This window comes from Orcinus orca, chromosome 6 (assembly GCF_937001465.1).
Source record: "Orcinus orca chromosome 6, mOrcOrc1.1, whole genome shotgun sequence".
In the NCBI taxonomy this organism is placed as follows: Eukaryota; Metazoa; Chordata; class Mammalia; order Artiodactyla; family Delphinidae; genus Orcinus; species Orcinus orca.
Genome location: NC_064564.1, coordinates 107,386,970 through 107,414,131, shown reverse-complemented (window position 1 = coordinate 107,414,131; position 27,162 = coordinate 107,386,970). Strand labels below are relative to the sequence as shown.

At 38.3% G+C, this 27,162-nt stretch overlaps 1 protein-coding gene across 5 annotated transcripts; it reads left to right on the top strand.

The window, feature by feature from the left end:
• The first annotated feature begins 1,627 nt into the window (after window positions 1–1,627).
• On the top strand, window positions 1,628–26,288 carry RAB14 (RAB14, member RAS oncogene family). 5 transcript variants are annotated; one of them, XM_049710771.1, is made up of 10 exons: window positions 2,297–2,434; window positions 2,589–2,706; window positions 4,330–4,422; window positions 10,995–11,053; window positions 12,165–12,218; window positions 13,717–13,894; window positions 19,045–19,111; window positions 22,526–22,613; window positions 22,963–22,993; window positions 23,992–26,288. In XM_049710771.1, the coding sequence occupies exons 4-10, from the start codon at window positions 11,002–11,004 to the stop codon at window positions 24,167–24,169; spliced, it is 648 nt and encodes a 215-aa protein (XP_049566728.1). In that variant the 5' UTR covers window positions 2,297–2,434; window positions 2,589–2,706; window positions 4,330–4,422; window positions 10,995–11,001; the 3' UTR covers window positions 24,170–26,288. The 5 variants fall into 5 exon arrangements, with proteins under 5 accessions (XP_004269318.1, XP_033283185.1, XP_033283182.1 ...); XM_033427294.2 differs by lacking the exons at window positions 2,297–2,434; window positions 2,589–2,706 and adding an exon at window positions 1,675–1,900 and having other exon boundaries at window positions 4,328–4,422; XM_033427295.2 differs by lacking the exon at window positions 2,589–2,706 and having other exon boundaries at window positions 2,309–2,434; window positions 4,328–4,422.
• The last annotated feature ends 874 nt before the right edge of the window (window positions 26,289–27,162 follow it).

The window sequence follows — 27,162 nt, the reverse complement described above, 5'->3', positions numbered from 1 at the left end:
GTGTCAGTTGGTTCATAGCTTTCTCCTTTATTTGGTACAGGCAAATTTCCTGATTTCAGAGATATTAAATTGTGAAACAAACAAACTATACTTATTGGAGTTAAAGAATATAGAAATAGGGGCTTCCCTGGTGGCGCAGTGGTTGAGAGTCCGCCTGCCAATGCAGGGGACGCGGGTTCGTGCCCGGGTCCGGGAGGATCCCACATGCCACAGAGCGGCTGGGCCTGTGAGCCATGGCCGCTGAGCCTGCGTGTCTGGAGCCTGATGGATTACCTTATAGATTAGTATTACCTGATATTAGGTTATCATGTAATAACCATCCCATGTATTAAATTCTCATATGCCAAGCATTTTGCATATATTATCTCATTAAATTTTCACAAGGACTCATGTGAGATAGATATTATTATTCTTATTCTGAAGAGACTGAAGATCTGACAAATCAAGTGACATGCCCAAAGATATCATTAGTAAGTTGTAGAGCAGGGATTCACTCTCAGATCGTTCTGAAAAAAAGATATTTGTAAGTTCCCATACATTTTTCCAATGAAATCTCACTTACGCATGGCAGAACCAGCTTATGAAAGGTCTTGAATGCTAAAAGCAGGCTTGAACTTCATTTTGGTGGATTGAGGCAGGGCTGTCTTATCCATTAGGTACAGCAGGCACAGTGCCTAGGGTCCACAATACTTTTAAGGGTCTATAAAAATGTTTAAGTTCAAAATCAGAAGAGAAAAATGGACTTTTACATTGAAGAAAATGACTTGCTATATAACATTAATATATTTATCTGTATATTAATGCATTTGTAAAATATGAAATATATATTAAATATTATCTACTACATAAATATATATATTATATATCCACAAGCGCAAAGCAAAAGTGCCCGGGGCCATGAAAGTCAGAATGCGGCCTTGTACCGGGGTGCGCTAAACTTTCTGGGGAGGTGATATAGCAGACTAAGTTGGAAGAGGGTGGTAGGTGGTGGCCAGATTCTGAAAAATGTCACAATTTCTCTCCTCCCATCAAAGTCACCCCCCAAAGGGAGGTTGTAAGGGACAGAGGTGAAACATAGGGCAGAAAGTGCCACTTCCTAGCTGCATGATTTTGGACAAGTGACTTGATCAATCTGAGCCTCAGTTTCACCATCAATAAAATGGAGATATGTACCTCCTGAGGTTGTTGGACAGGGACCTAGGTGCCGTGTTCACCGTTAGGTACGAATCGCTTGATACATACATGTTGAATGAATTCAGTAAATGTGTGCTTTGCACAGTGGTCGGTGTAAGGTAAGCCTCCAGTAAGTGGTAGCTGCTAGCATTAAAAATAGTAAAAAGTCCCCATAGTTACAACCCTAGCGCTGCAGAACCCAGACGTACCTCAGCAGGTCCTACGGAAACCTGCGCAGTAACTTCCCACAGGAGGCGAGGACGCGCGACTGCGCTTGCGCAAAAGCGCTTTCCTCCGCCCCTTCGGGCGCGAGGACCAGAGGGGCGGGTTCGGCAGCGTTGCGACGAGTCCAGAGGGGAGGACTGAGGAAGGGGCGTGGCCAGCAGGCCGGGCCACGGCCACACTCTTCCGGGCTTCTCCAGCTGCGTGCGCATCCTCCTCCCCCCTTCTTTTGTGGTCCGGCCCATTGCGAGGGTGACAGGAAACCCTGTGCAGGGAGCGCCGCCATCTTGGACGTGCCCGAGGAAGACCCTGAGGGAGCTGCAGGAACGTCGCCGCTGCCACCGCCACTGCCGCCAGTGCGTCTGCAGCCTCTCGGCCTGCCCGCTGCTTGCCGGCGCCTCGGCCGACCGCCCCCGCCCCTCTCCTGCTGCGCCCGCCCTCCTCTTCCTCGTCCTGACGCCCCCCTCACTCCCGGAAAGCTGCCCAGCCACCAGCAACCCCCCAGGTAACCCAGGCCTTCCGCAGTGTCCGGGGGGCCGGGGCTTCCTCGCCGGGCTCTCCCCGGGCCGGGGGTGGGGACGACGGCGGGCCCGGGGCGCGGGCGAGGGGCGTTGCAGGGTGGGCCGTGTCAGGCCGCGGCGAGACCGGGGTCGGCGGTGGGCGCCGCGGCGGCCTGACAGGAGTCCATGCGGGGGCGAGGGTGTCCCCACGCGGCGCCCGCCGAAGGTCCGATCCTCCCCGCCCAGTCGAGGGCTCCGGGGCGCGGCGTGGGCAAGGGTGTGTTCGGCCTCGCCTTCCCCGCCTCCTCCGCCGGCCTGGGCCGACTCGCACCTCCCGCGGGCCCCGTCTCCTTGCCGCCACTCTCGGCGGCCGCCGACCTCCCCCGCCGGGTTTGTCCACGCGGGCCGCGCCGCTCTGCAGCTCACGAGCCCCGGACGTGGCGTTCCCCGGCCCGTAGGCCGCGTCCGGCCCCGAGCACAAAAGGCAGCAGCCCGCAGCCCCGCTGGCCTCTTGGACCGTCTGCGACGTCCTTGTCGATGTGGGTAGGCTCTCTTGGACTCGGGCTGGGCAGGGGTCTGGGCGTCCGAGGTTCTGGTTTGGGTGAAGCCCTGTAAGGTCTGTGACATCCTCTAAGACCCCGATGCTAGCTGGCATCTAGAAATAACGAAGACAAAAAGTTTTGGCTTTTCTAGAATTTAAGAAAAGAAGGCGGAAGAAGCGTGTTTCGGTGGTTTGCACTTTACCGTGTGCCAGACCCGGATTTAGGTGTCTTCCAACAGGTTTATCTTGCTTCACGGGGCCCTGGGGGATAAGTGTCTCCATCTCCCAAGTGAGGAAACTGAGGCTTGAAGGTGTGGTGTGGCTGGTTAATGATGGTATAGGCAAACTCAGGTTAGGCCAGGGTTACACACAGGACCATTTAAAATGTAGCTACGGCTTAATTCCTTTTTTGCTATGTTTGCATTTGGGTAACAGCTGATTACTCCTTTAGAACCCAGAGTCTGTCGTGTGGGCCGCTACACTGCCAGTCCTCATTTTCACCACCCCAGAGGAGAGATGGCAAGATTTCCATTTTATATTTGAAGGAGAAGCTGGGTTTCGCAGAGAGCAAATGCTTTCCTGGTGGTCCCACAGCAAGTGTCAGTGTCCAGATTTGGACTCTTGCAAAGTTTACTGCTCGGTTCCATTACTGTCACAACTGCCTTTTATTTAGGGGTGGTTATTGAGGACAAATGTGACCTTGCGATAACCCAGCTCCCACTCGCCCACCCCCCAAGACTTCCCCAAATGTTTTTTCAGATTTCTGCTTACACCCATTTACTTGGTCATGCCTTTGAGACATGTAGTGGTTAGGAGTTTGGAGGGTTCCCACGCCCGTATTGCCACTTCCTAGTTAAGTGACGTTAAGCAAGTCACTTAACTTCTCAGACTAAGTGTCCTTATCTGTTCACGGGATAACTGTACGTACAATTTAGAGTTGTTGTGAAGATTAAATGGGGTTTAAAACCCTTAGCACATTGCTTGGAATATGGTAAGTGCCCCGTTGTCTCTAACAGTGCCAAGCATGTAGTGGGTGTTTAGTATTTGTTGATTGAGAGGAGCATGGCTTTAGAGAGCTGTAGAGTTAGACCTGGGCCTTAATCTTAGCTTTCCCTTAGTAGTATATGACCATTGGTATATCTCCTCTCTGAGCTGGTTTCCTTATCTGTAAAATGAGTTAGTTTTTAGAATTAGAGATTACTTATAAAGTAGCTGGCATATAATAGTCACTCAGTAAATGGCCGTTATTGTAAAGAAGTAAAACCTTTAGATATTAATAACCTAAAAAATTCCTTGGAATTAAAGCTACATTTTAAAAAGATTTTGTTTTTCATATTTCATGTTACACTTTATAGTTGTTGCATACTTCAGCTATGCAACAGAATGTGGAGTGTTTTTACAACTGATTATTAGTCTTAAATATCTTTGCATAATCTCAGTAAGATATTGTACAATTAGAGGAAACTTTGGGTTAAGGCAAGTAAGATATTTTAAAACTAGAGCTATTGAGAGATGTTTCATTTTTTAAAAAAAGCTTGAAACATTTTTATGTGATTAAAAATGTTGGGCATGCCGGGAGTCAGCAATGCACATATAGAGGTATCAAAGATACTATTATTTTAAGAAACTATTTTTTCTAGACAATTTTAAACATATACAAAGTAGAGTAGTATGTTGAGCCTTCATATATCCATCAGCCAGTGTCATCAGTGATCAGTCTCCTTTCATCTATATACACCTGTACCTCTCCACCAAATTACATTTTTTGTTGTTGTTTTTTCTTGTTGTTTTGATTTTTATTGGGGTATAGTTGATTTACAGTGTTGTGTTAGTTTTCTCTGTACAGCGAAGTGAATCATTTATACATATACATATATCCACTCTTTTTTAGATTCTTTTCCATCTACCAAATTATTTTGAAGGAAATCTCAGACATCATTTCATCAGTAGATTTTTCACTTATTGCTAATCCTTTTAACTCTAACGGTAAGTGCAGGGTTTTAGTTTTGTTTTGTTTTCCTCCTAAGTACTTTCCTTCTGTGGACAGAGGTACAACAGTAAAGTACTTTATTTCCTATTCACAGTGTGCTGTCATAATTAGGTGGAAACTTTTGTCTTTCTCGTGATACAAGAGAAATCTGTTTTTTTCTTATCACATTATTAATTTATATAAAAGTGTGACTTTAAATATCTTGTCAAAAGTGAGGTGATTTTTAAAGTGCGTCTCAGAAATGAGCGGGTTATTTTCAGAGGTTGCGTTAGTGTTGAGGAAAGGAAATTGAGCATACATTTTGATTAGATTAGTTTAGTAGATTAACTCCCAAAGTTCTGTGTCCACTTAACTGACAAATCAAGTAGCATTCCACTTTAGTGGGCTTGTAAGCACACCAAAATGGTTCTCTTCTTGAGTTCCCTGAAGGGAGGGACCCCTTTATTTCATTACTGTGTTGTAATGTATTTCGTTACTGTATTGTATAATTTCATTACTGTATTGTCAAAGCCTAGCATAAGGCTTTGTGTCTAGTAGATAATTTAAAATTTTTTTTATATTGGAATCACAAATGCAGTTTATCCTGGCTCAGGTGTTTTTAACAGTGTTCTTCATGTAAAAAAAAAACCCACTTAATTCTAACAATAAGGATAAGAATTTAAATCACCTAGAATATTTTTATTCGGGGGTAGCTTTTTTCCTGTGTTGTCTTGAATCAGTTACGTAAAAATTACACAGTAACATCTTATGTTCTAAGAGTGGAATAAAATAGCTGTGTAACAGTTGTGAAAGGATTAGTCAGACAAGTGCATAAGGTAACACAGCAAGGAGTCAAACCATAAGAAAATGAAAAAATGCCCTCCATTATTGGGGTGTTTTCTGTTTGTGTGTTTGGTTTTTTGTTTGTTTGTTTATTTTTTTTTGTCTGCGCCCCAGAGCTTGTGGGATCTTAGTACCTGAACTAGGGATTGAACCTGGACTCCCGGCTGTGAAAGCACAGAGTCCTGACCACTAGACTGCCAGGGAATTCTCCTGTTTGTTTTTTGAGTCTAATCACGAATCACTTCATATGATGTTCCCCATATTATTGGTAAATGTGGAAGTAATGTTGGAAGTATTATGACTGGGATTTTTTGTTTGTTTGTTCTTGTTTTGTATTAGAATTATATATAAAAATGCTTAAAAATATTTGTCTTTTTTTCCTCTACTTTTAATATTTTAGAATATTACTAATGAATATAGTACATGCTTATAGTGTCCTCACAGGAATATATAAAGACAGTTAATAATTTTCCCCTTTTTTCCTCTCAATCTGTGTATTAATTTTTCACAGCTTGGTGTGTATCCTTCCATAGTATATGCATATAGGATTGAATGTGTATGTGTTCAAAAATGGGATGTGCTATCATAAAACTCTGCAGCATGCTCTTTTTCACTTAAAATCATGGATATATTTCCAGGTTAATACTTATATCTAAATGGTTTTTAAACTAGATTTATATTATTTCATAGTACAGATGTACTTTAGTCATTTCCCTGTTGACGAGTGTGTAGATTGTTTCCAGTTTTTTGCTGTAAAAATGCTGCATTAAATGCACTTGCACCTGTAAATTATGGACTGATGCTTTTGTTTCTGTAGACTACTTTTTAAAAAATAAATTTCTTTATTTTTATTTTTGGCTGTGTTGGGTCTTCGTTGCTGTGCGCGGGCTTTCTCTAGTTGCGGTGAGCGGGGGCTACTCTTTGTTGCAATGCTCAGGCTTCTCATTGTCGTGGCTCCTCTTGTGGAGCACGGACTCTAGGCGAGCAAGCTTCAGTAGTTGTGGCATGTGGGCTCAGTAGCTGTGGCCTGTAGGCTCTAGACCTCAGGCTCAGTAGTTGTGGCACATGGGCTTAGTTGCTCCGCGGCATGTCTGATCTTCCTGGGCCAGGGCTCGAACCCGTGTCCCTTGCATTGGCAGGCAGATTCTTAACCACTGCACCAACAGGGAAGCCCTGTAGACTACTTCTAAGTGGGTTTCTTGGCCAAAGGGTGATTTGGGTTGTTTTTAAGATATTAAAATATACTGATTACTTCCCCAAAATATTGTGACACTTCAGATTCCCACAAGCAGAGTAAATGAAAGTGCCTACCTTCACATCTGTATCTGCACATTTCAAAACTAGTCGTTTATATGTATAGTTTTATTTGGAAAGGTGTCTGATTCAGTATATGGAGACTATGTGATACTATTTTGGCCCAACAATGATTAGTGTTTAATGTGCATTTAGTAACCATTTAGATCTATATGTATTGGCCTGGAAATAGATCCATGATATTGTTAAGTGAAAAAAAGCATGCTGCAGTTTCATTCAATAGCATACCCCATTTTAAATATATTTCTCACCTTAACAGTGGTATGTGTTTCATGTTCACGAGATGAGGTTGAGAAATCCTTTGTTACAGCATCATTAGGCAAAGTTAATATTTAAATGGGGCCACAGAATAATTATTAGTGTTTAATATGCATTTAGTAAACATTCTTCTTGACAACCAGGAAGTTTAGGACTAAATTTTACATGGACTGATAGTAAAACTATTACCTTAACTTTGAGTATTAATTAACCTCCATCTTTCTCTGATTTTGATTTTTTGCTTTTATTTTATCAACCTACATATATATGTTTTTAATGAGCTACTTTAGATAGAGAAAATCATGTTCTTTGGAGTCAGGTTTGGGTTCAGGTTCCAACTCTGCTATTTGCTAACTTTGTAAACCAACCAAATCAGTGAATTTCCCCAAACCTCAGTTCCTTCAGTTTTTACGTGGACATAATGGTAACGACTCTGCAGAGTTGTAAGACTTGAGTAAGAATTATACAAGACAACATAGGGAAAAGTAGTGCACATCCTCACATGGCTTACTCTCAACAAATGTTAGTTCCCTTCAGAAACTTTTTTGTAAATAGATATAATATGAATCGTTGTTACTAGTATTATCACTTACCCATATCTACAAATCCTGATCATAGTGCATCCTCTGAATGTAGTTATTTAATAACGCCTATTCAGAATATTAAGTTAGAACCAGGTGAGTGAACTGAGAAAGATTTGTGTCCCAAAGTACCGCTGTCGGGTTTTGTGGTGCATCTCAACTGTGGAGGAGGCCAAATAATATAGTGATTAAGAGAGGGTTTTCTGCAGTCAGAACAGTTGTAGGTTCAGTATAGACTTGACCACTTAGCTCTATGACGTGAGCATATTACTTACCTGTTGAGTCTTACCTGTGAAATGAGGATAATAGTCACCATTTTATATAAAGGTAGTAGTGAGGATTAAATGAAATAGCAGCATGTAAAGTATTCAGCACATTGCCTGGCATATGTTAAATGCCCAATAAATGGTAACTATAACAATTGTGTTTGTTATTAGTTTACAGATTGTTCATCACATATTTAATGACTTGTCTGCTTCTTGTCTTTAAGAAAAAGGTGTTAAAGGAGATCTTATTTATATGTGAATTTTATTCAAATGATTTTTGTAGAACATGTAACAAGGTGCATTTTAACCACACCAATCACACATTTGCTGTGCACAGATTACAGGATATTACCAAGATTTTAAAATTAGTGGATATTGTAGTGTTGAGTGGACTCATGTTTTCAGAGTGTTTGAACTCGACCAATATTTCTTGCTCTCCCAATACCACTTTTTTTTTTTTTTCACTTTTTGAGTTCTCAAAGTAAGTAAAGCAGAAGCACACTTAAGTAATAGGGGAAAAACTTTTTTCTCCCTTCCAAAGCTTGTTAAAAATATATTCCTCACCTTAACATTGGTATGTTTCATGTTCAAGAAATGAGGTTGAGAAATCCTTAAAGCAGTATTAAGCATAATTAATAGTTAAAAGGTGCCACTTGAACATGGTTCTACTGCAAATACATAGTTTTGAGTGAATGCTATCAATAAACTATGGGAGTCTATTTAAACCTAACTAGTATCTTACCTTAGAATAATAAAAAGAGGCCTTGTGTTAGTGGCTACAGTGCTAGATATTTTTGCTTTCCTATTTACTGAAATTAGTAAATTTTAGTAGTTCTCCTTTAACTCTGCTTTTAGGATTTTTATTGTAATTTTTAAGAAACTTGACCAGAAAATTGTGTACTGAGGTGGAGACAGGGTGCTGGTATTCAGTCTGAAATAGGGATCATTCTCTTCTATTTGGAAATAGTTTATACTAATTAATGCTTAGAAATTAAAAAAAATTCAAAATTAGTCATCTCAGTAGATATTTAATTAATTAATGCTTGTGTGATAATTAGCAAGTACACAAATTAGTACAGCTAGAATTGGTTTATAATTTCATGATTAACCTTTAGAACATTTCAAGTAGAAACTGGGATTGTTAGAGGCCATAGTTTTAACGTAAAATGAAGGGAAGCAAAGTATGTACAGCTACAATGTTCAGTTAGAAGAGAGAAAAGAAATAGGAAAATCAGAAGAGGGAGAGCTTGAGAGTAACAGTAATTTAAAGGTGACTAATTACCTTCCCCCAAGTTTGAATAGGGAAAAAGAAGTTAAAAGAGGAGTTAAAAATGAATTGGATGAGAAGAACCTGAGAGAAATGCAGCCCAAGAGGAAATTAATAACCTTTAAATATCATTTTTATTGTGAGATTATTTTTTCCTTGTCTTTAGGATCTGGTTCAGAGATGTAGTAAATAATACAGACCAGTTTGAGCCTCAGGACCAAGTTCATTCTTGTTTCTGGAAAAAGGGAATCAAATTAGTATGATGTTCAGAATCAGAGTTACTTTAACTAGAAACTCTTTCCTGAAGGAACTGGTTAAGGGAGTTTTCTGTGATGTGACTGATTATAAATGTGTTACATCATGTCCCACTTTTGTTGAATGTAGTTCATACAGCTAAGTGGGAAGACTATACTGTGTGAAATTATCTAATAATTTACTGTAATTGACAACTTCCTCTTCCCTGGTAACAATAATTCACTTATTCTAAGTATATACTTTTTCTACAGGTTAAATTTTATTAGTTACTTAGAAATTTTATTTGAAATATGACTTATGCTCTGTTAATTTCAGTAAATGAGTTTCCCCAATCATACTAAATGTCTGGCTTGTGTATGCGACAGTTGGCCAAAACAGTAAAATCCAGGTTAAAAAAATACTGGAAATAAATTTTTTAAAAAATAGGGTTAAACCTTCATATTTATAAAGAATTTTTATCTTAAGCTTTTTGGCTACACCGTGTGGCTTTTGGGATCTAAGTTCCCCAACCACGGATCGAATCCCGACCCTTGGCAGTGAAAGCGTGCAGTCCTAACCACTGGACCACCAGGGAATTCCCTGAAAACTGCTTTGAGAATAAATTTTTTTCTTTCAATTTTATTGGGGAATAAAATTTATTGTACGTTATTACCAGCATTAAAATTCACCTCATATTTCTCTAGCACCTAGCACAGTGTCTGACACATTCAAGGCATTTGTTTGAATAAATTGGAGAGGTTTTTTTTAAGTTATTAAAAGTAGAAGAGGGGCTTCCCTGGTGGCACAGTGGTTTGGAGTCCGCCTTCCGATGCAGGGGACACAGGTTCGTGCCGCTGTCAGGGAGGATCCCACATGCCAAGGGGTGGCTGGGCCCGTGGGCCATGGCCTCTGGCCCTGCGCGTCCGGAGCCTGTGCTCCGTGATGGGAGGGGCCCCATTGGTGAGAGGCCCGCGTATCGCAAAAAAAAAAAAAAAAAAAAGAGAAATTAGAATTCTTTAGGTTAAGTCTTCTCTGAGGGTAAGAAATGGGCTGTGATCTTTAAGAATACCTTCTAATAAACAAACATGCAAATTTTAGAACCACAATATGCTATTATTTCTGTTAGCTCCTAGAATAATATATAGCAGGCATTTGGTATATTGTTAATCTTCAAATCCTATATTAGGTTGAGCTATATGAAATTGTCAATAATTGACTTTTTAAAAAAACTATAAGAAAAACAGATTCATGTGGTTCTAATTCTGACATTTATTTGGTTTAGAAATAATATGATTACTCTTTCTTTGGATGCTATGCTAATTGATAATTTCAGGTAGAGTAAAAAGGTTATTTTGTGTTTATAAGTTGGTGGTTACTTTTTATAACATTCTGTTGTAAAATCAAAGAGTTCCAAACAAATAGGTCATCAGTATTCACTTGATCAGTTAACAGGGATGGGGACCTTAATAGGGGAGGAGGATTATTTATAATGATGATACTGTTTAACTTAAATTTATAAAGATTTTCTTGTTTGAAAATTTTCAGAGTAGCATTTCTTATTGGGTATTTCCTAAAGTGAAATATTGGAATTGGTTTTATATATGTTCTTATATTTCTGGGGATAATACATGAGAATGTTAAAGCATGTTCATCTAAGTGAATTTGTGCATTTGATCATTTTGGAAAATGCAGTTTTGCTCTGATATTGTAACCAACATTTTGTTTATAATCACTGTGCTTTATTTTATATATCTTTAAAGGATACACAGCTTGGGTGACTTGTGTATACTTTTTTTCTGAAGTAACACAGTTTTCTTTGTTTTTAGTGCCACAATGGCAACTGCACCATACAACTACTCTTACATCTTTAAATATATTATTATTGGTAAGTTTATTTAACTTATACTGTTGTTCTCCAAAGAAGGTTAAAATGCAAAATATTTATATGCTAATACTTAATGTAGTACTCCAGAAGAAGTGAAGGATTTTCTTTCTCACTGCAAAATTAAAGCTCCTTTGATAAGGTTTATTTTTGTACCAGTGATGTACCTTTTGCTTTGTGACCCTGGGTACTTCTGTAGTACAAAGCTGGGTACCTTTGAAGTGATGTTGGTTTTTCTTGAGGGCTACCTGAAAGTTTGTTAATACTGGGAATGAGATTAACTTCGTAGGAGTGCTGATACATCCAGAAATATCATGAAAGCTCTCAGAGCCCCCTGGATTCCAACAGTTGATAAAGATTCAGAGTAATTGTGTAAGATACATAAAATATAATGGTGGTTTTTCTCTTAATAAGTTTTGAGATTTAGCTCAAATTAAGACAATGCTGTTTATCCAGATACAGTTTTAAGAGCACAGTTGAAAGTATACATATTATTCTGTTAATTCATATTAGAACAGTTTGGTTTAATGTTGAGCTTATGTGACTGTATTGTAATGCTTCCTTCATCATAGGTTAAATTACTGTTAGTACAGTTAGAGATGATATCTCTTCTGTTACGATTTTCATGTGATGTACATTCTTTTGTGGAATTCTACAAGAAATACGAGATAAGATGGGATCTAGTGAATCAAGCTTCCCAAACTTATTATTTCTACTTGTTATATGCTGCCCTTTTGGTCACTCCTAGGAGTTTCTGACTTTTTTGCATGGGTTAAGGGAAAAGAACAAAAAAAGTTGAAATAGTTCAAAGTAAAAAATACTATGTTTCTCTGTTAAAAAGCTTTTGCCAGCTGGTGTCTATTTATTAACATAATTCATAACCAAATTCTGTCACTGGTGAAGGTTGGGAATATTCATTTTATATATCACAGTGAAAACTGACCTTTAGGATCTTTTGAACTCGTTATAAATTATGGAAATAGAACTTTTTTAAGTGCCCCAGAAGTTTGTGATGTGATATGGTAGAAGGGGTATAGCAATCATTGAAGAGTATAAAATTATAAGTATAAAATTGAGAAATATAATTACCACTTGAAACTTTTTTTTTAAACAGGGGACATGGGAGTAGGAAAATCTTGCTTGCTTCATCAATTTACAGAAAAAAAGTGTAAGTTCAATATGTAAGATAAAACATTAGTAAATTCTTTATTGTCACATGACACTTATTTTCAGTGTATTCTATGCAATTAAATATAACCTTTCCCTATATATGCACTTTTGTCTTTAGGAAGTGATTTTTTTTTTTAATAGGTGCAGACAAAATGAAATATACCTGTATGTATAGAGTGTTGGCTTTTTATGCCATAAATAACTTGATTGACTTGTTTAGATTTTTTTGATGATATAAACTTAAATTTTAAAAGTGTATACTGTAAAAAATTTTTAAAAATTACAGTGTCAAACTTAAGTAATCTTTTTCTTGTTCTCTGACTTTCCATTATAGAAATTATCTTATTGGGGGAAATTTGCTCATATATCATTTGCTAATAACTCAATAATAATAGATTGGAAATATTTAAGGTGGAATTCTTTCTACATTCATGACTGGTTGATTAAGATTCAAAGTGTACTACTCTATCTTGGGTGGTAGGGGAAGGGGGCATTGTATTTTATGTAACCGATAGGCTAAATATAGTTGAAATTGTTTCCAGTAGTTGAAATCATATCTATGGCATTTTTTTTTCCTATGGCATTTTTTGGCTTAATGTAACATTTTATGAAGTGTCCAGCAGTCTGTGTGTACTATAGAAGAGAATAATAGCGGGTTTAGGTTTTCAGTGGCCTAATTATAAGGAAAGGACTAATAAAATTGTTCTGTTGGATTAGACGTATATAACTTGACAATATATAATTATAAATATATATTAAACATGGTGACTTTGAGATATTGATAACATTTTGCTAGATAAATATTTGTTTGACCAAAAACTAGAGTCCTAAAACCATTGATTTGTTATATGTAAGAACTGTCAGAAGGCTAAATAGTATAATGTTGGTATTATGAAGAGTTTATGAAAATCTTTATTTTTCATTAGCAGATTCTTTTAGTCCAAAGGTCAGCAAACAGTAACCTGTGGGCCAAATCCAGTCACTGGCTGTTTTTAGAAATAAAGTTTTTTTGGAATGCAACCATGCCCATTTTTTACGTATTGTCTATGGCTGCTCTTGTGCTTCAGCAGAATGCAGTCTTGTGACAGAGATTTTTTGGTCTACAGAACTTAAAATATTTATTATTTGGTTCTTTTTTTTTTTTTGGCCGCACAGCGCGGCATGCGGGATCTTCCCTGGCATGTAGGATCTTCTCCGACCAGGGATCAAACCCTCACCCCCTGCGGTGGAAGCACGGAGTCTTAACCAGTGGACTTCCAGGAAAGTCTTATTATTTGGTTCTTTACAGAAGTTTGCTGACCCTTGTTCCAGTCACATCTCTGTGACTCACTTCTGGGTTTTTGCTAATTTTTTTTTTTTTTAGTGCAAGCTTTAGTCTGTTTATAGCCTACAAGCATTAGTAAGTCATTTGATTTACTAGTGGATTATTTTCCCACTGGTCTTAATTTGAAGATTTCTGCAAGTTGGAATGTTATATTTCTTTTCCTCCCTAACAGTTATGGCTGACTGTCCTCATACAATTGGTGTTGAATTTGGTACAAGAATAATTGAAGTTAGTGGCCAAAAAATCAAACTGCAGATTTGGGATACAGCAGGACAGGAGAGGTTTAGGGCTGTCACACGAAGCTACTACAGAGGAGCTGCGGGAGCACTTATGGTGTATGATATCACTAGGTAAGCGATTAATAATTTCCAACCTTCATCCTTGAAAAAAGAAATCTATTTTAGGAGTGTGGTTTCTTTTTTTTATTGATTTAGGCATTCTGTAGTTTGTAATTGCGTGTCTGTAAATGAGCTTATTTGGGTTTTATGGATTTTTCTCTAAATTGCTGTGTGTAATACTTGATATAACATGTTGATTTCCCTTTCTGAAAGTGAGTATGACTGAAGGAAAACTTCAGGAGATGCCGGTGGAGCGAGTGAAAGAATACTGTTCTGAAAAGCAGTATCAGTTGAATTATTTGAGGTGAAATAATATTTTACATCACATATTTTCACTTCAGTAGAAAGCAAGCAGATCTTGAGGAGTTCCTCTGTTCAGCCTCTAGTTATTTATTTTTGGCTGCATTGGGTCTTTGTTGCTGCGCACGGGCTTTCTCCAGTTGCGGCGAGCAGGGGCTACTCTTCGTTGCCTTGCGCGGGCTTCTCATTGCAGAGGCTTATCTTGTAGAGCATGGGCTCTAGGCATGCGGGCTTCAGTAGTTGTGGCTTGCAGGCTCTAGAGTGCAGGCTCAGTAGTTGTGGCGCACGGGCTTAGTTGCTCTGCGGCATGTGGGTCTTCCCGGACCGGGGATCGAATCCATGTCCCCTGCATTGGCAGGCGGATTCTTAACCACTGTACCACCAGGGAAGTCCCCACACCTTTTCAAAATAAGGTCAAGCAAGGAATTAAGTAGTTTTGCTAACCCACCATGGTAGATTATAAAAAGTTCTCATACTTGCATCTGAAGTATTTTATTGTTTATTTACTTAAATTCTTTTTTGTCCTAAAAATGGATTGAAGTAGCTCATGATACTTCATGTAGCAAGATTAAATTTATTTCAACTCTGTTTCTGGAAACTCAAAGCAATTGATAGAAACTAACGAAACTGGATCCTAAATGTTTGACTTTGGAATACTGTGCCACTTCATTAAACTCTGTACTGTTTATCTACTACTGTAAGCTAGAAAATGAACTGGATCACCTTTCATGTTAATGCAAAGTGCCAGTCTAAATCAGTGTGACTCTTGTCTCACTTTTTGAGGGGGTAGGAATTGGTGAGTGGGACCAAGTGATAGACTTTCAACCTTATTTCCTTTTGGGAAATGCTTTATACTGTTTCCTCTTGAAGAGTCACATTAGCATATTATAGGACCTTGAGAAGTTCTGTAGTAAAGGAACTCTTTAAGTTTGTTTAATTTGGTGTTTTCTAAGGTTATTTTATTGAGGAACACCCTTTGGAAAATGCTGCCTTAGAATAAAAATAGTGGATGATTATAATTATAGTGCTTGAAGTCTTACTAAATTCTAGAATTTGGTGGTGTCGGGGCAAAACAGAGTGAAACAGCCTTAATGCTCTTCACTAGAGCCAGACAGTTGGTAAATAGTTTTGTGAGAAGACTGTTAAAGAACCTGGCCATCTGTACAGACATCCTTTTATGAGGGATGCATTCCTGAAGACTTCGCATAATTGAAAGCTGCATTCATTATTATAAATTTTTAAAATTTATTTATTTATTTATTTTTGGCTGCGTTGGGTCTTCGTTGCTGCACATGGACTTTCTCCAGTTGCGGCGAGCAGGGGCTACTCTTCATTACGGTGTGCAGGCTTCTGTTCGTGGTGGCTTCTCTTTTTGCAGAGCATGGGCTCTAGGCGCATGGGCTTCAGTAATTGTGGTGCACGGGGGATCTTCCTGGACCAGGGCTCTAACCTGTGTCCCCTGTGTTGGCAAGAGGATTCTTAACCACTGTGCCACCAGGGAAGCCCTGCGTTCATTATTAATAAAATTTAAATATGGTGATGTGTGCTTAAGTGTATCTATCTATAGTGTTGTAGTTTGTTTTGCTTTCTCTATGTGTTCTTTTTTTAATTCCAGCCTATTGAGATACAGTCAACGTAGAAGATTGTATAAGTTTAAGATCATTTGATATGTGTATATATTTTGCTTTTAAACATAACTTTTCAGCATAGTAACTACTTTTGAGAAAATTTGTGTCTATTCAAGTCATCAAAAGTACTTTGCTGGAAACAGCCCAAGTGCCCATCATCTGACAAATGGATAAACAAATGTGGTATATCCATATAGTGGAATATAATTCAGCCATTAAAAGGAAGGAAACATTGATACATACTATAAAGTGGATGAACCTAGAAAACATTTTACTAAGTGAAAGAAGCCAGACACATAGAGTCACATGTTGTATGATTCCATTTATATGAAATACCTGGAATAGGCCATTTCATAAAGACAGAAAGTGGATTGCCAGGGGATGAGGAGTAAGTGCCAGTGGGTACAGAGTTTCTTTTTAGGAGTGATGAAATGTTATAGAATTAGAGTGATGATCATGCCACAAATTTGTGAATATATTAAAAATCACTACATTGTATACTTTAACAGGATGAGCTTTGTGATGTTTGTTATATCCCAATAAAACTGTTACTGAAAAAAAACAGTACTTCAGGTTTTAGATGGGTACTTTTTCTTGGTAAAGTGATACTTCATAGCAACATTGATGTGGCAGCTATGACACTGATTTTTTTCCCTTTTTTTTTCTATTATTAATCATTGACATTTTGCAAACTTAAAAGTGTCTGCTTTAGAGTAATACTTTTTATTCTTAGCATTAACACTTTTTAAAATATTTATTTATTTATTTTTGGCTGCGTTGGGTGTTCGTTGCTGCACGGGGGCTTTCTCTAGTTGCGGCGAGCAGGGGCTACTCTTCGTTGCAGTGCACGGGCGTTTCATTGTGGTGGCTTCTCGTTGTAGAGCACGGGCTCTAGGCGCGTGGGTTTCAGTAGTTGCAGCACATGGGCTCAGTAGTTGTGGCTCACGGGCTCTAGAGCACAGGCCCAGTAGTTGTGGCGCACGGGCTTAGTTGCTCCACGGCTTGTGGGATCTTCCCAGACCAGGGCTCGAACCCATGTCCCCTGCATTGGCAGGCACATTCTTAACCACTGCACCACCAGGCAAGTCCACTAGCATTAACTCTTTTTTTTTTTTTTGCGGTACGCGGGCCTCTCACTGTTGTGGCCTCTCCCGTCGCGGAGCACAGGCTCCGGACGCACAGGCTCAGTGGCCATGGCTCACGGGCCTAGCCGCTCCGCGGCATGTGGGATCTTCCTGGACCGAGGCACGAACCCGTGTCCCTTGCATTGGCAGGCGGACTCTCAACCACTGCGCCACCAGGGAAGCCCAGCATTAACTCTTGATTGTCACAGGGTACTTGCCTAAATTGACATCATAGTTTATCATGGTAGTTTGTTTGATATATCACATCTAACATCACACCAAATTTAGGGATCTTTTAGCACCTTTTTGTTTTTTTTTTTTTTTAGCAGTAGTAACACCAGTTAATGCATATTTGGGTCAATATATAGAGAGATATTATATCTATAGATTTGAAAGTATGTTGGTGAATTTTAAATTAGTAATGAGACAGTTACCAAAAGCATTAGCAGAAGTTATGTACATGTAAATAATTCAGTATACGTGATCTTGATACTACTTACAAAGGATGTGTAGATTTTTCTGTTTACCAAAGTGTTGGCAGTTTGTAATTCATTCTTGCTGCCAGCTTTGACATTTTAAAATTGATCTAAATCAGTATAAATATTTTTGGACTTGTGTTGTATAAGGTTTTGTGCACAAAGCAAGATAGCTGTGTTGGGTAAAGGCAAGGTATGCTAGTACTACAAGTATTAAAGAGTGATAAGGCTTGTGCTTTCTAAAAGAATATTTATTTATTTATTTTTGGCTGCGTTGGGTGTTTGTTGCTGCACACGGGCTTTCTCTAGTTGCAGCAAGCAGGGGCTACTCCTAGTTGCGGCACGCAGGATTCTCATTGCGGTGGCTTCTGTTGTTGTGGAGCACAGGCTCTAGGCACATGGGCTTCAATAGTTGTGGCATGTGGGCTCAGTAGTTGTGGCCCACGGGCTTAGTTGCTCTGCGGCATGTGGGATCTTCCTGGACCAGGGCTCGAACCCGTGTCCCCTGCATTGGCAGGCAGATTCTTAAAACCACTGCACCACCAGGGAAGTCCCAAGCCTTGTGCTTTTTAAGAATTATATTTGACCATTGTTTGCTTAGAAAATTTTAAAGCATTGGGAAAAAAGTTTTTATGTGACTTTTTTTTGACATTTATGTGGTGATTTGTGTATAATGTAATATAGCACAGAAAAAAGAGAGTCTGAGTAAGAAATTCTTTTCACTTCTCACTGGGAAAGGATTAAATGTTTGGAATATCACATTTTATATGAGCACTGGCAGCTGGAGATCATGCAGTATATTCACAAGGCTGAGCTCGAAACACTTCAAGGACACAGTGTGTGTACAGGGTTCTACACCCGGCTCTGAAATCATTAAAATCTTTATGGGCTTCTGTTTCCTCACCTGATAAATGAGTAAGATAGATTAATGTTCTGTGAGTCTGTAGAAGTCAGAAATATTTTTAAGCTACAAAATTTTTTAAAATTTTGACCTTTTTGGTAAAGTCTAATTAATACTAATAGTATATACTCTGTATATTATTGTAAATTATTTGGATTTGTTTGTTATCTTAGATCCTACTTGGCTAGTGCAAAGGAGCCTATGAGTTTTTAAACTCTTGGGTTAGAGAAAATGGAGAAATAAGGCAGTCTGTATCCCCAAATGAATTAGCTGCTGGTTAATAAGAGTACAGAGTTAGGATAAACTCACTGTCTGATATACCTGGGGATTTCAGTTTCCAGTAAAATGTATTAAATGTCTTTTTAAAGCCAATTTTTAAAACTCTGAGTTTAGAATTGTTTTCCATCAGCTTTTTAAGTTGTTCCTTGCTTGCTTATTGGTCTGTTTATGGATGTTCTTTTAAATGTAAAAAATTTACTCCTGACGTGTAAGTAATTAGCAGAGTTGCTGGCTATCGAGTTATTTATTTAAAAATAATAGGTTTTCCTAGATTTTTGAAAAGTATATGTTTGCATTCCACAGTTGTACTTTAGTGTAACAATCTAGTCAAATCAAAAATACTTCTTTAGGATCTGTTGATTAAAGTGTATATTTAAAATATTTGTTGAAGTTTCTTTTTTTCTGTTGAAATGGCATCTGTGGCAGTCACAAATGTAAACTTTAATTTTTGCAGAAGAAGTACATATAATCACTTAAGCAGCTGGTTGACAGATGCAAGGAATCTCACCAATCCAAATACTGTAAGTTAAATGACATCTATTACACAGAAAACTTAAGATCTAAGTTGACCCAGAAAGGAAAGCCATTTGCTAAGTGGGCTTTTTTTGTATTTGGGTACTAAGAATGAGAGAATCTTTATTCTGAAATTAATTGAAGAAAAAACGTTCTTTTCAAATATGGATTATGCCAGGTTTTGCGTCTTATACTTGGGTTTTGTTCATGTTTGTGGTTAAAAAAAAAAAAAGAAAGTTATGAGTGGGGTAGTCTCATGTCAAGTGGAGACTCTGAAATCTGAAACTATCACTTTAATCTGCATTAGTTTCATAAAATGTTACCATTAGAGGAAGCTAGGCAAAATGTACTAGGGAATCTCTGTATTTCTTACAACTGCATGTAAGTCTCAATAAAATTTCAATTAAAAATAAAAAGAGTTCTGCATGCGTTAAAAAATTAGCCAGTCTGAGAAGATATTTATTTATGGAGATTTTCATAGCCGCCATGCTAGACACTGCAATATACAAAAATGAATGTGGGTCCTTAGCCCATAAAAGGTTATAGTCTAGCAGGGAGATTACCTGTGGGTATACAGATAGCTATACTGAAAAGCAGAGTGGAATATGGGTTAGAAATAGAGTTACTGGTGTAGTGCTTGGTGGTGGTGGTGAGGACCCAGTATGAGCAGTGCCATCCGGAGAAACCAGCTTTATAGAGGAGGTGTTGTTTGAGCTGGGACTTGAAGGGTAAAAAGGTTTCAGTAGCTTCTGTTGAGGGTATTCCAGGAACAAGTGAGGAAAAGCACAGATCTGTGACAGACTCTGAGCTTTTTGAGAGTAAGGCCTGTGTCTCACTTAGCTTTGTACGCCAGCACCTGGCAGTGGCCTGGTTTAGTAAATATGTAATCAGTGGTAAGTTTGGCTTTCATCAGGGAACAGCAATTTAATTATATTGATAGTCAGTTAACATGGTTTGCCTGTTATGCCAGGGACTGTATCTGGAACTTTCCATTATCACATTAAACCCTCTGTAGGTATACATACAAATCTATAGATGAATGTTCATCAGCAGCTTTATTTGCAATAACCAAAACTGGAAAACAACCTAGATGGCCATCAGCACGTAAATGGTGAAATAATCTGGTACGTCCATACTATGGAATACTCCCCAGCCATACAAAGGAATGAACTGTAGATAAATGCAGCACATTAGATAGATCTCGGGCATTGTGCTGAATGGAAAAAAGTCAGTCTCAAAAGATGACATACTGTATGATTCCATTTATATAAAACATTCTCAAAAAGACAAAATTATTGAGATGGAGAACAGATTTGTGGTTGTCAGGGGTTAGCGATGGGGGTGAAAGGTGTTAGTGTGAGTTGACTATAAAGAGGGCAGCACAAAGCAGTTTCTTTGAAGTGATGGAACAGTTCTGTATCCTGATGGTGATGACACAAATCTATACCTGCAATAAAATTGCATAGAACTATACATACTCCAGAACCTGTAAAACTGGTGAAATCTGAATAAGGACTCTAGATTATACCAATGTCAGTTTTCCTCGTTTTGAGAGTGTACAGTAAGTATGTAAGATGCTACTATTGGGGAAGCTTGGTGAAGGGTATATAGGACCCCTCTACTCTTGTGTAAGCTTTTGTGGTTCTATAGTTATGTTCAGGTATTGGTAAAATATTAAAAACAGCAAGGAAACAACTTACTGTACAGGGTCCTTAGAGGAGTGTAATAAAAAAATTAGCCGTGTCCTTCCTGCCTCATTTATGCCTCTTAAAATCTTTAGAAAAAAGAAAATCTCTTTAAGGTCCAGTGCAAATGTTACATTTTCTGTAACGTTGCCTTTGATTTCTGTGTGGAAGTTAAATACTTCCTCATTTTGTTGGTGGTATATTTTGTACCTCTGTCTTGTTAGCATGCCACTTTATGCCTCCCCTTTCATGATGATGAGAAGCATTTTGGAAATTCTTAAGGAATGGAGAGCAGGCAGTGTTTCCATTAAGCAAACATTTCTTGCTTTGAGCACCTGTGTTGTAACGGCCCTGTACTACTAAGCCATCGTGACTTGACCAACTTTGATATTTTTTGAAAAATGGATTTCCTTTAAGTGTTAACTGCCTTATTCTTTAGAAGACTAGTGGACTATATATGAAAACTTCTTTCTCTCCTCAGTGGGCGCTTGTCCACACTGATTGAAGAATGCTCACTTGCTGAAGGTTTACATTCGGGTCAAAATGGCTATACTTCATGGACAGCATTTTTTGAAAGTAGGACGGCCAGGGCCTGAAATTTCATGTGAAAAAAAGTTAATGGTGGAAATCCCTTTTAGTTGAAACCATCCATTTCTAAAGTATCTGTATCTGGATTACCACATCTGTTCTGAAGGGGAAAAGCGAGGATGGGGGGAGTTGCCAGTTGGTGTCAAAAAATACATTGGTAGAGACAGTTTATCCCCCAGCTCATTCCAGTAAAGGCCGAAGCCCTGTTTCCCAAGGCTGCACACGTTTTTCTTAGAGCTTTTCAGAGCAGCCTTTAACTTCAGCCTAACTTCACTGGTATAAATGACTCCAGAGTGGGTATAGGTGTATAATATTTTGCCTTGAATTTGAACCCACTGCATATACGTCCTCCCACCCCCAATGTCCTCTATCATGGATACACAGTCATTTGTTATCAGTTGCTACAAACTTAGTCCAGCCTAGGGATAGTGTAGGGGAGGACAGTATTTGATGGTCACAGTTTGGGTTTTCTACCTGACTTCTAATGTCCGCCTACCACTGACTGAGTGACCTTTGACAAGTCCTTATTTGAGTATTAATTTCCTTACTTGTAGCCTGAGAAGTTGAACTGGTAGTTGTAAAGTTTTTTGAGGGTCCCAGGAACTTTTGAAAATCTGATGAAAGCCACAAACCTTCTCTTCCAGGGAATGTCCTTGTTTACAGCATTTTGTGCTTAATTTCAGTATATTCACAGATACCCTGGAGCTTGTCCATGGACCCTTAGTAGTCTTACTCAGATAAATCATAATCTTTGGCCTAGACCAGATGTGTTTCAGGCACACAAAAACAAAACAGGACTGTTTTGTTTTTAAATGGCTTGAGAGCTGAGACTGGTTTTTACGTGTTTATAGGGTTGTTTTAAAAAAAGTCAAGAAAGAAGTATATGCAAAGCGACCACAAACCTGAAATATATACTTTTTGCCCTTCACAGAAAGTTTGTCAACCCCTGGCCTAGGTAATTGCTGACATCCCTCTTCATACTAATACCTTCATGATTCTGTAGTTCTGTCTGATGGATAATTGCTAGTATTTCATTTCCTTTTTAGAACCACTTGTTTTTTCTTCAAGATTTTTAGATTTCAGAATTTTCATGTTTGATTTAAATGGTTTCTTTTGTTTTAAGATGTTTTTCTTTTGGTCACAAACTAGGTAATAATTCTCATAGGAAATAAAGCAGATTTGGAGGCACAGAGAGATGTTACATATGAAGAAGCCAAACAGTTTGCTGAAGAAAATGGTGGGTTTCTTTTAAGACTTTTAATGGCTTTTTTGGGTCACACATGGGAGAATTTCTAGGGATAGGTGGGATTTTGACAATGCAGATTATTTGACAGTTTTTTAAAAATGCAAACTGCTCAAATCTAAGAATGAGGAAATAACAAAATGTGTTTCTATTTGAGGGCAGTAGAGTTATTTAATGACAAATGTAAAGATTCCCTCCATCTCAAACTCATATAGTCTTTCATAAAATACTATAGAAGGAGTACTGAAAGCTGTTGGGAAACTTTTATTCAGATGTTACTGAAGAGAGTGTCCTTGTGAAAGTTAATTCGAAATATCCTTCATAGTCTGAATTTTATTTTTAGGCTTATTGTTCCTTGAAGCAAGTGCAAAAACGTAAGTATGGCTAAAGTTAGTAGATCATTTTTAATTACATTCAAATTTCTCAAAGTAGAACCATATATTTAAAAATGTATAATGTATATACATGTAATGTATAATATATAAATGTGTAATGCTTATGGCAGGGAAAACAGTCAGCAAACATCCCTTTGCTTCCTGTTTCACTTTTCAAAATAATGTTTTTTGTTACTTTCCCTAACATATTATACCTTGCTTATACCCGTTGGTAAGCCAGGTTAATAAATGAAATTGTGTTAACATTTCAGAAGTGTTTGACTTTTACAACCAAGGTTGAATTTGGCATCTTGGACTCAAGGTTGGTCAACCTGTTGATTTAATGCTGCTTCTTATAGTAAAAAGCATGATTTAAGGAAATATTCAATGTCTAAGAATAATCAGAAGCATAATTAACATTTTCTAATTGTTATTCCATGTTCATTATTGAACCCCAGGACTGCTGTCATAGTTCTTCATTTATTAAGCCAAAAATTCCTTGCAGTGGTGAGAAGCTAGCTCCTTTTTGTTTAGCCTCATCTGTACTGTTAGTCCTAAGGGAGATGAACTCAAGTGTGAACATGGCTAAGCATGATAAGAACAGTACAGTTCATGCTTGGCTAATCAGACCATACAAATCCTGGAATACTGTTCTGCATGTGTTTGGAGATGACTTCATTTCTATTTGAAATACCCACTGTAATGGCCTGTCTTAATTATTGTTATATATTAATATACAGCATTTTAATGATTAGAGCACATAGTTTCAAATAGGGTTTGTAGAAAGAGCTGTTAGTATTGTTTATATGCTTTCCACAGAAAATATCTTCCCATGTTGTTCTCTTAGCTCAGTCTTCTGGTAGTCCCTTATTAGATGATACTGGCTGAGTTGAAGACATCATGCCAGTTGACTAAAGGTTAGCAAAAGGTCAGTGTATAATGTCCTGTCTGTCGTAGAAAGCTGTGGTTCGCCAATAAAGTTGTCGATTGCCTCTTAGGGGAGAGAACGTAGAAGATGCTTTCCTTGAGGCTGCCAAGAAAATCTATCAGAACATTCAGGATGGAAGCTTGGATCTGAATGCTGCCGAGTCTGGTGTACAACACAAACCTTCAGCCCCACAGGGAGGCCGGCTAACCAGTGAACCCCAACCCCAGAGAGAAGGCTGTGGCTGCTAGTGACCTCTTTGCCGTGGCTCATTTGACCTTTCACCTCTGTCTGTTGGAAGCAGTACTTTTTACTTGCTGCCTCATTGTCTTCTGTACATCTTACTGGGTTTAATTAAAAAGAAAAAACAACTCTGTTGTAAAAACAGTTTAACACAATACTAAACTGCTAAACAACTAGATGTAATCAGGTTATCAAAGGCAAGTAGAGTAATAAATCTCTTCTGCATGGTAAATCTAGACTTTTTTTCCCCCTTGATTGTCCTCGTGATAGGTATGTCACCAATACATGATTTAAACTGAGCACTGATGCTGGACTTGAGTTTTACCCCTCCCTCTTTTTGGCAAGGCTTTGTCTCATTGTACGGTTTAATTTCATGATATCTTAAGCCTTTCTTCCCATTTTTAACTGTTCAGGTATGTCTGTTATAACCCATAAGTTTATTGCTGTGAAATGACTTCTGATGATAGAGAAGGGGTCCTTTAAAGCCGTTTGTTTTTGTTGGATAAATTCCCTGTTGTGTGGGTGGCATTTTTCTTGAGGCGGTTTGCTTCTGTCTTAGCCGTGCACAGGGAAAATATCCATTTATCTTTTCTCTTGTGCTTAATTAATAGCTTTATCCTTCTTTTTTTTTACACCATTTTATCTTTTTCTCTTTAGCAGAAAGTAAATATGTATAAAATTTGAAGGAACCGAACTAACAATACATTCTGTGTATATTATTTTAATGAAGAAAATAAATTGATTACTGGCATTGGAACAGTATAAAATACCAGTTTGTACAGTATGACCTATATGTGACTATGTTACTCCCTTCCATTTCACATAAGGAAATAGACACAACTGCAGTTCACAGGATGTACTGGCTCCACCCTTTGGTGCTGGCAGTGTTTGGGGACATTATGCTGGAAGGAGCTCCTGGCGTGAGAGGATTAACACTAGTAGATTCTGTTCCATCTTTGCACTGTGGCTTACCTGCTGATTTTCTTAACTGTTCTTGTGCAATCAATAATGTGCTAACCTGCTTTTCTCTTTTTGTAACGTTTTGCATTACAGGCTGCATTTCTTGCCTTACTATATAGAAAAAGAAAAAAGGCTGGGTTTATTATTGCACATTTTAAGCTTTTATACCTATATCTTCTTGGAATGGTGAGATTCTAAACCAGACAGCCAGAACTGCAGGTCTGCTGTTAAGGGATTTTAAATTGTGCATTTTTAACACTACAGTGAAATAATCTAAGATATCCCCTGTGTTCTTAGTATGAGGGGCTATTTTATGTCATGTTGGCATAAATTGTTTTGTAAAGGGGAAAGTGTTTCTAACGGTGTTCCAATATTTGTGCTGATACAAAGTAAGTTATTGCTTTGCACTAGGTGGTTTGGCCACTGACAGAATACTGTATTGCAAGGGAAATAATCTTTTATTTCTTTAGAAAGCAAACTTACATTTTACCAAGTTCTTTACTTCTGTTGATTGATTTCTAATTGAGTTTATGGTTCAGGCTGGGAACTGAGAAGTTATTTGAAGTAGGATAGGCAAACCTCAGTATATTATATACAAGGCACTCTCAGCTCAACTGTTGTGTTTAAAATACACATTTTAAATCCCTATTTACAGACACTAACGTAAAAAATACAGCTTTCTGGGTTGTAAACATGTGGTAGTACCAGAGTATTGTATAGTCAGTGTTAAATAAAAGCCAAAACTGGAATGTGCAGAAAATAGGATTTGGTTAATTTGTGGACTCACCTTTCTGTCTTTGTTTAACTTTTTAAAAAGATACCTGGAGTAGATCAGTGTATTCTGTTAAAGACTTAACAGTGATCCATTTTGCTTACACTGTTGCATCACAAGGGACTTGCCCAGGGACCATGACCTGCTGGTGTGTGTATATATTTACAAAAACAAAACAAACAAACCACCCATTGGGATATAAGGTAGCAATCACAAACGAAAGACTGCGGCTTGTTTAGGTGCAGTACCCTGATTTCCCAAAGTTAGTTACAGTGGGTCTTAATTGTTTTTGTGACAGGAGTTATTCAGACTGCTGTACTCTTCATTTGATGTAACAAAATGCTATTAATCTAAATATTTGTAAATAAAGTACCTGTATCTAGATTAAATTAAAATTGTTTGCATTATTTTCTGAATTATAACAGGATTTCATCTTTTCTCCAGGCAGTTATTTGGCATAAGTCGCCAGTTTTTATTTCAGAATTGTCCTTTTTGTTTAAAAAGAAAAGTCTACATAAGTAGCGTATAAATCGGCATCACCCAGTAATTGAGCTAGTCTTATCCTTGTGTTCAGATCACACTTGCAGTGTTTTTCAGCCTTTTTCAGTGTGAGATCAGCACATTTGGTGGCTGATAGTGTTCTCCCTTGACTGTACTTGGGGCCAAATTCTGTTATTTGCATGTGTAATCCCCTATAATAAACTTGGGTGCTCAAAAATAGAGAAGCAAATTGTCATATTGTAATATCTGTGTGCCAGACACTGGGCAAGTACACTTTGGAGAGAATGTGAAATTCTTTTAATTTTTAATCCATGGAGAGCTTACTACGTGTGTGGTCACCTGCTTTTCTGGGTTACTCGTTGCCCTTTTGCACCTACGAGGCCCTCCTGATTAGTAATTGGTGCTCAGTACTCTACGCGTTAGACATTCCAGTATGATGTTCAAGTATTTTTCATGGACAATAAAGTGTTTGATGCGGTAACTTTGATTTTTTTTTTTTTTTTGGTGGGGGTGGGGGTTGGTGTTTTCATAATACTAGTTAGAGGTAGCAAAGTTTCTTTGGCAAGATGTCTTTTGGAACCGGGTGTTTGTTTGGCGTTACACGTTAATTACCTCACCTCTAATTCCAGAAGACTATAGTTTTGGGAACTTTTTTGCCCACACTTTTTTTTTTTTGCGGTACGCGGGCCTCTCACTGTTGTGGCCTCTCCCATTGCGGAGCACAGGCTCCGGACGCGCAGGCTCAGCGCCCATGGCTCACGGGCCCAG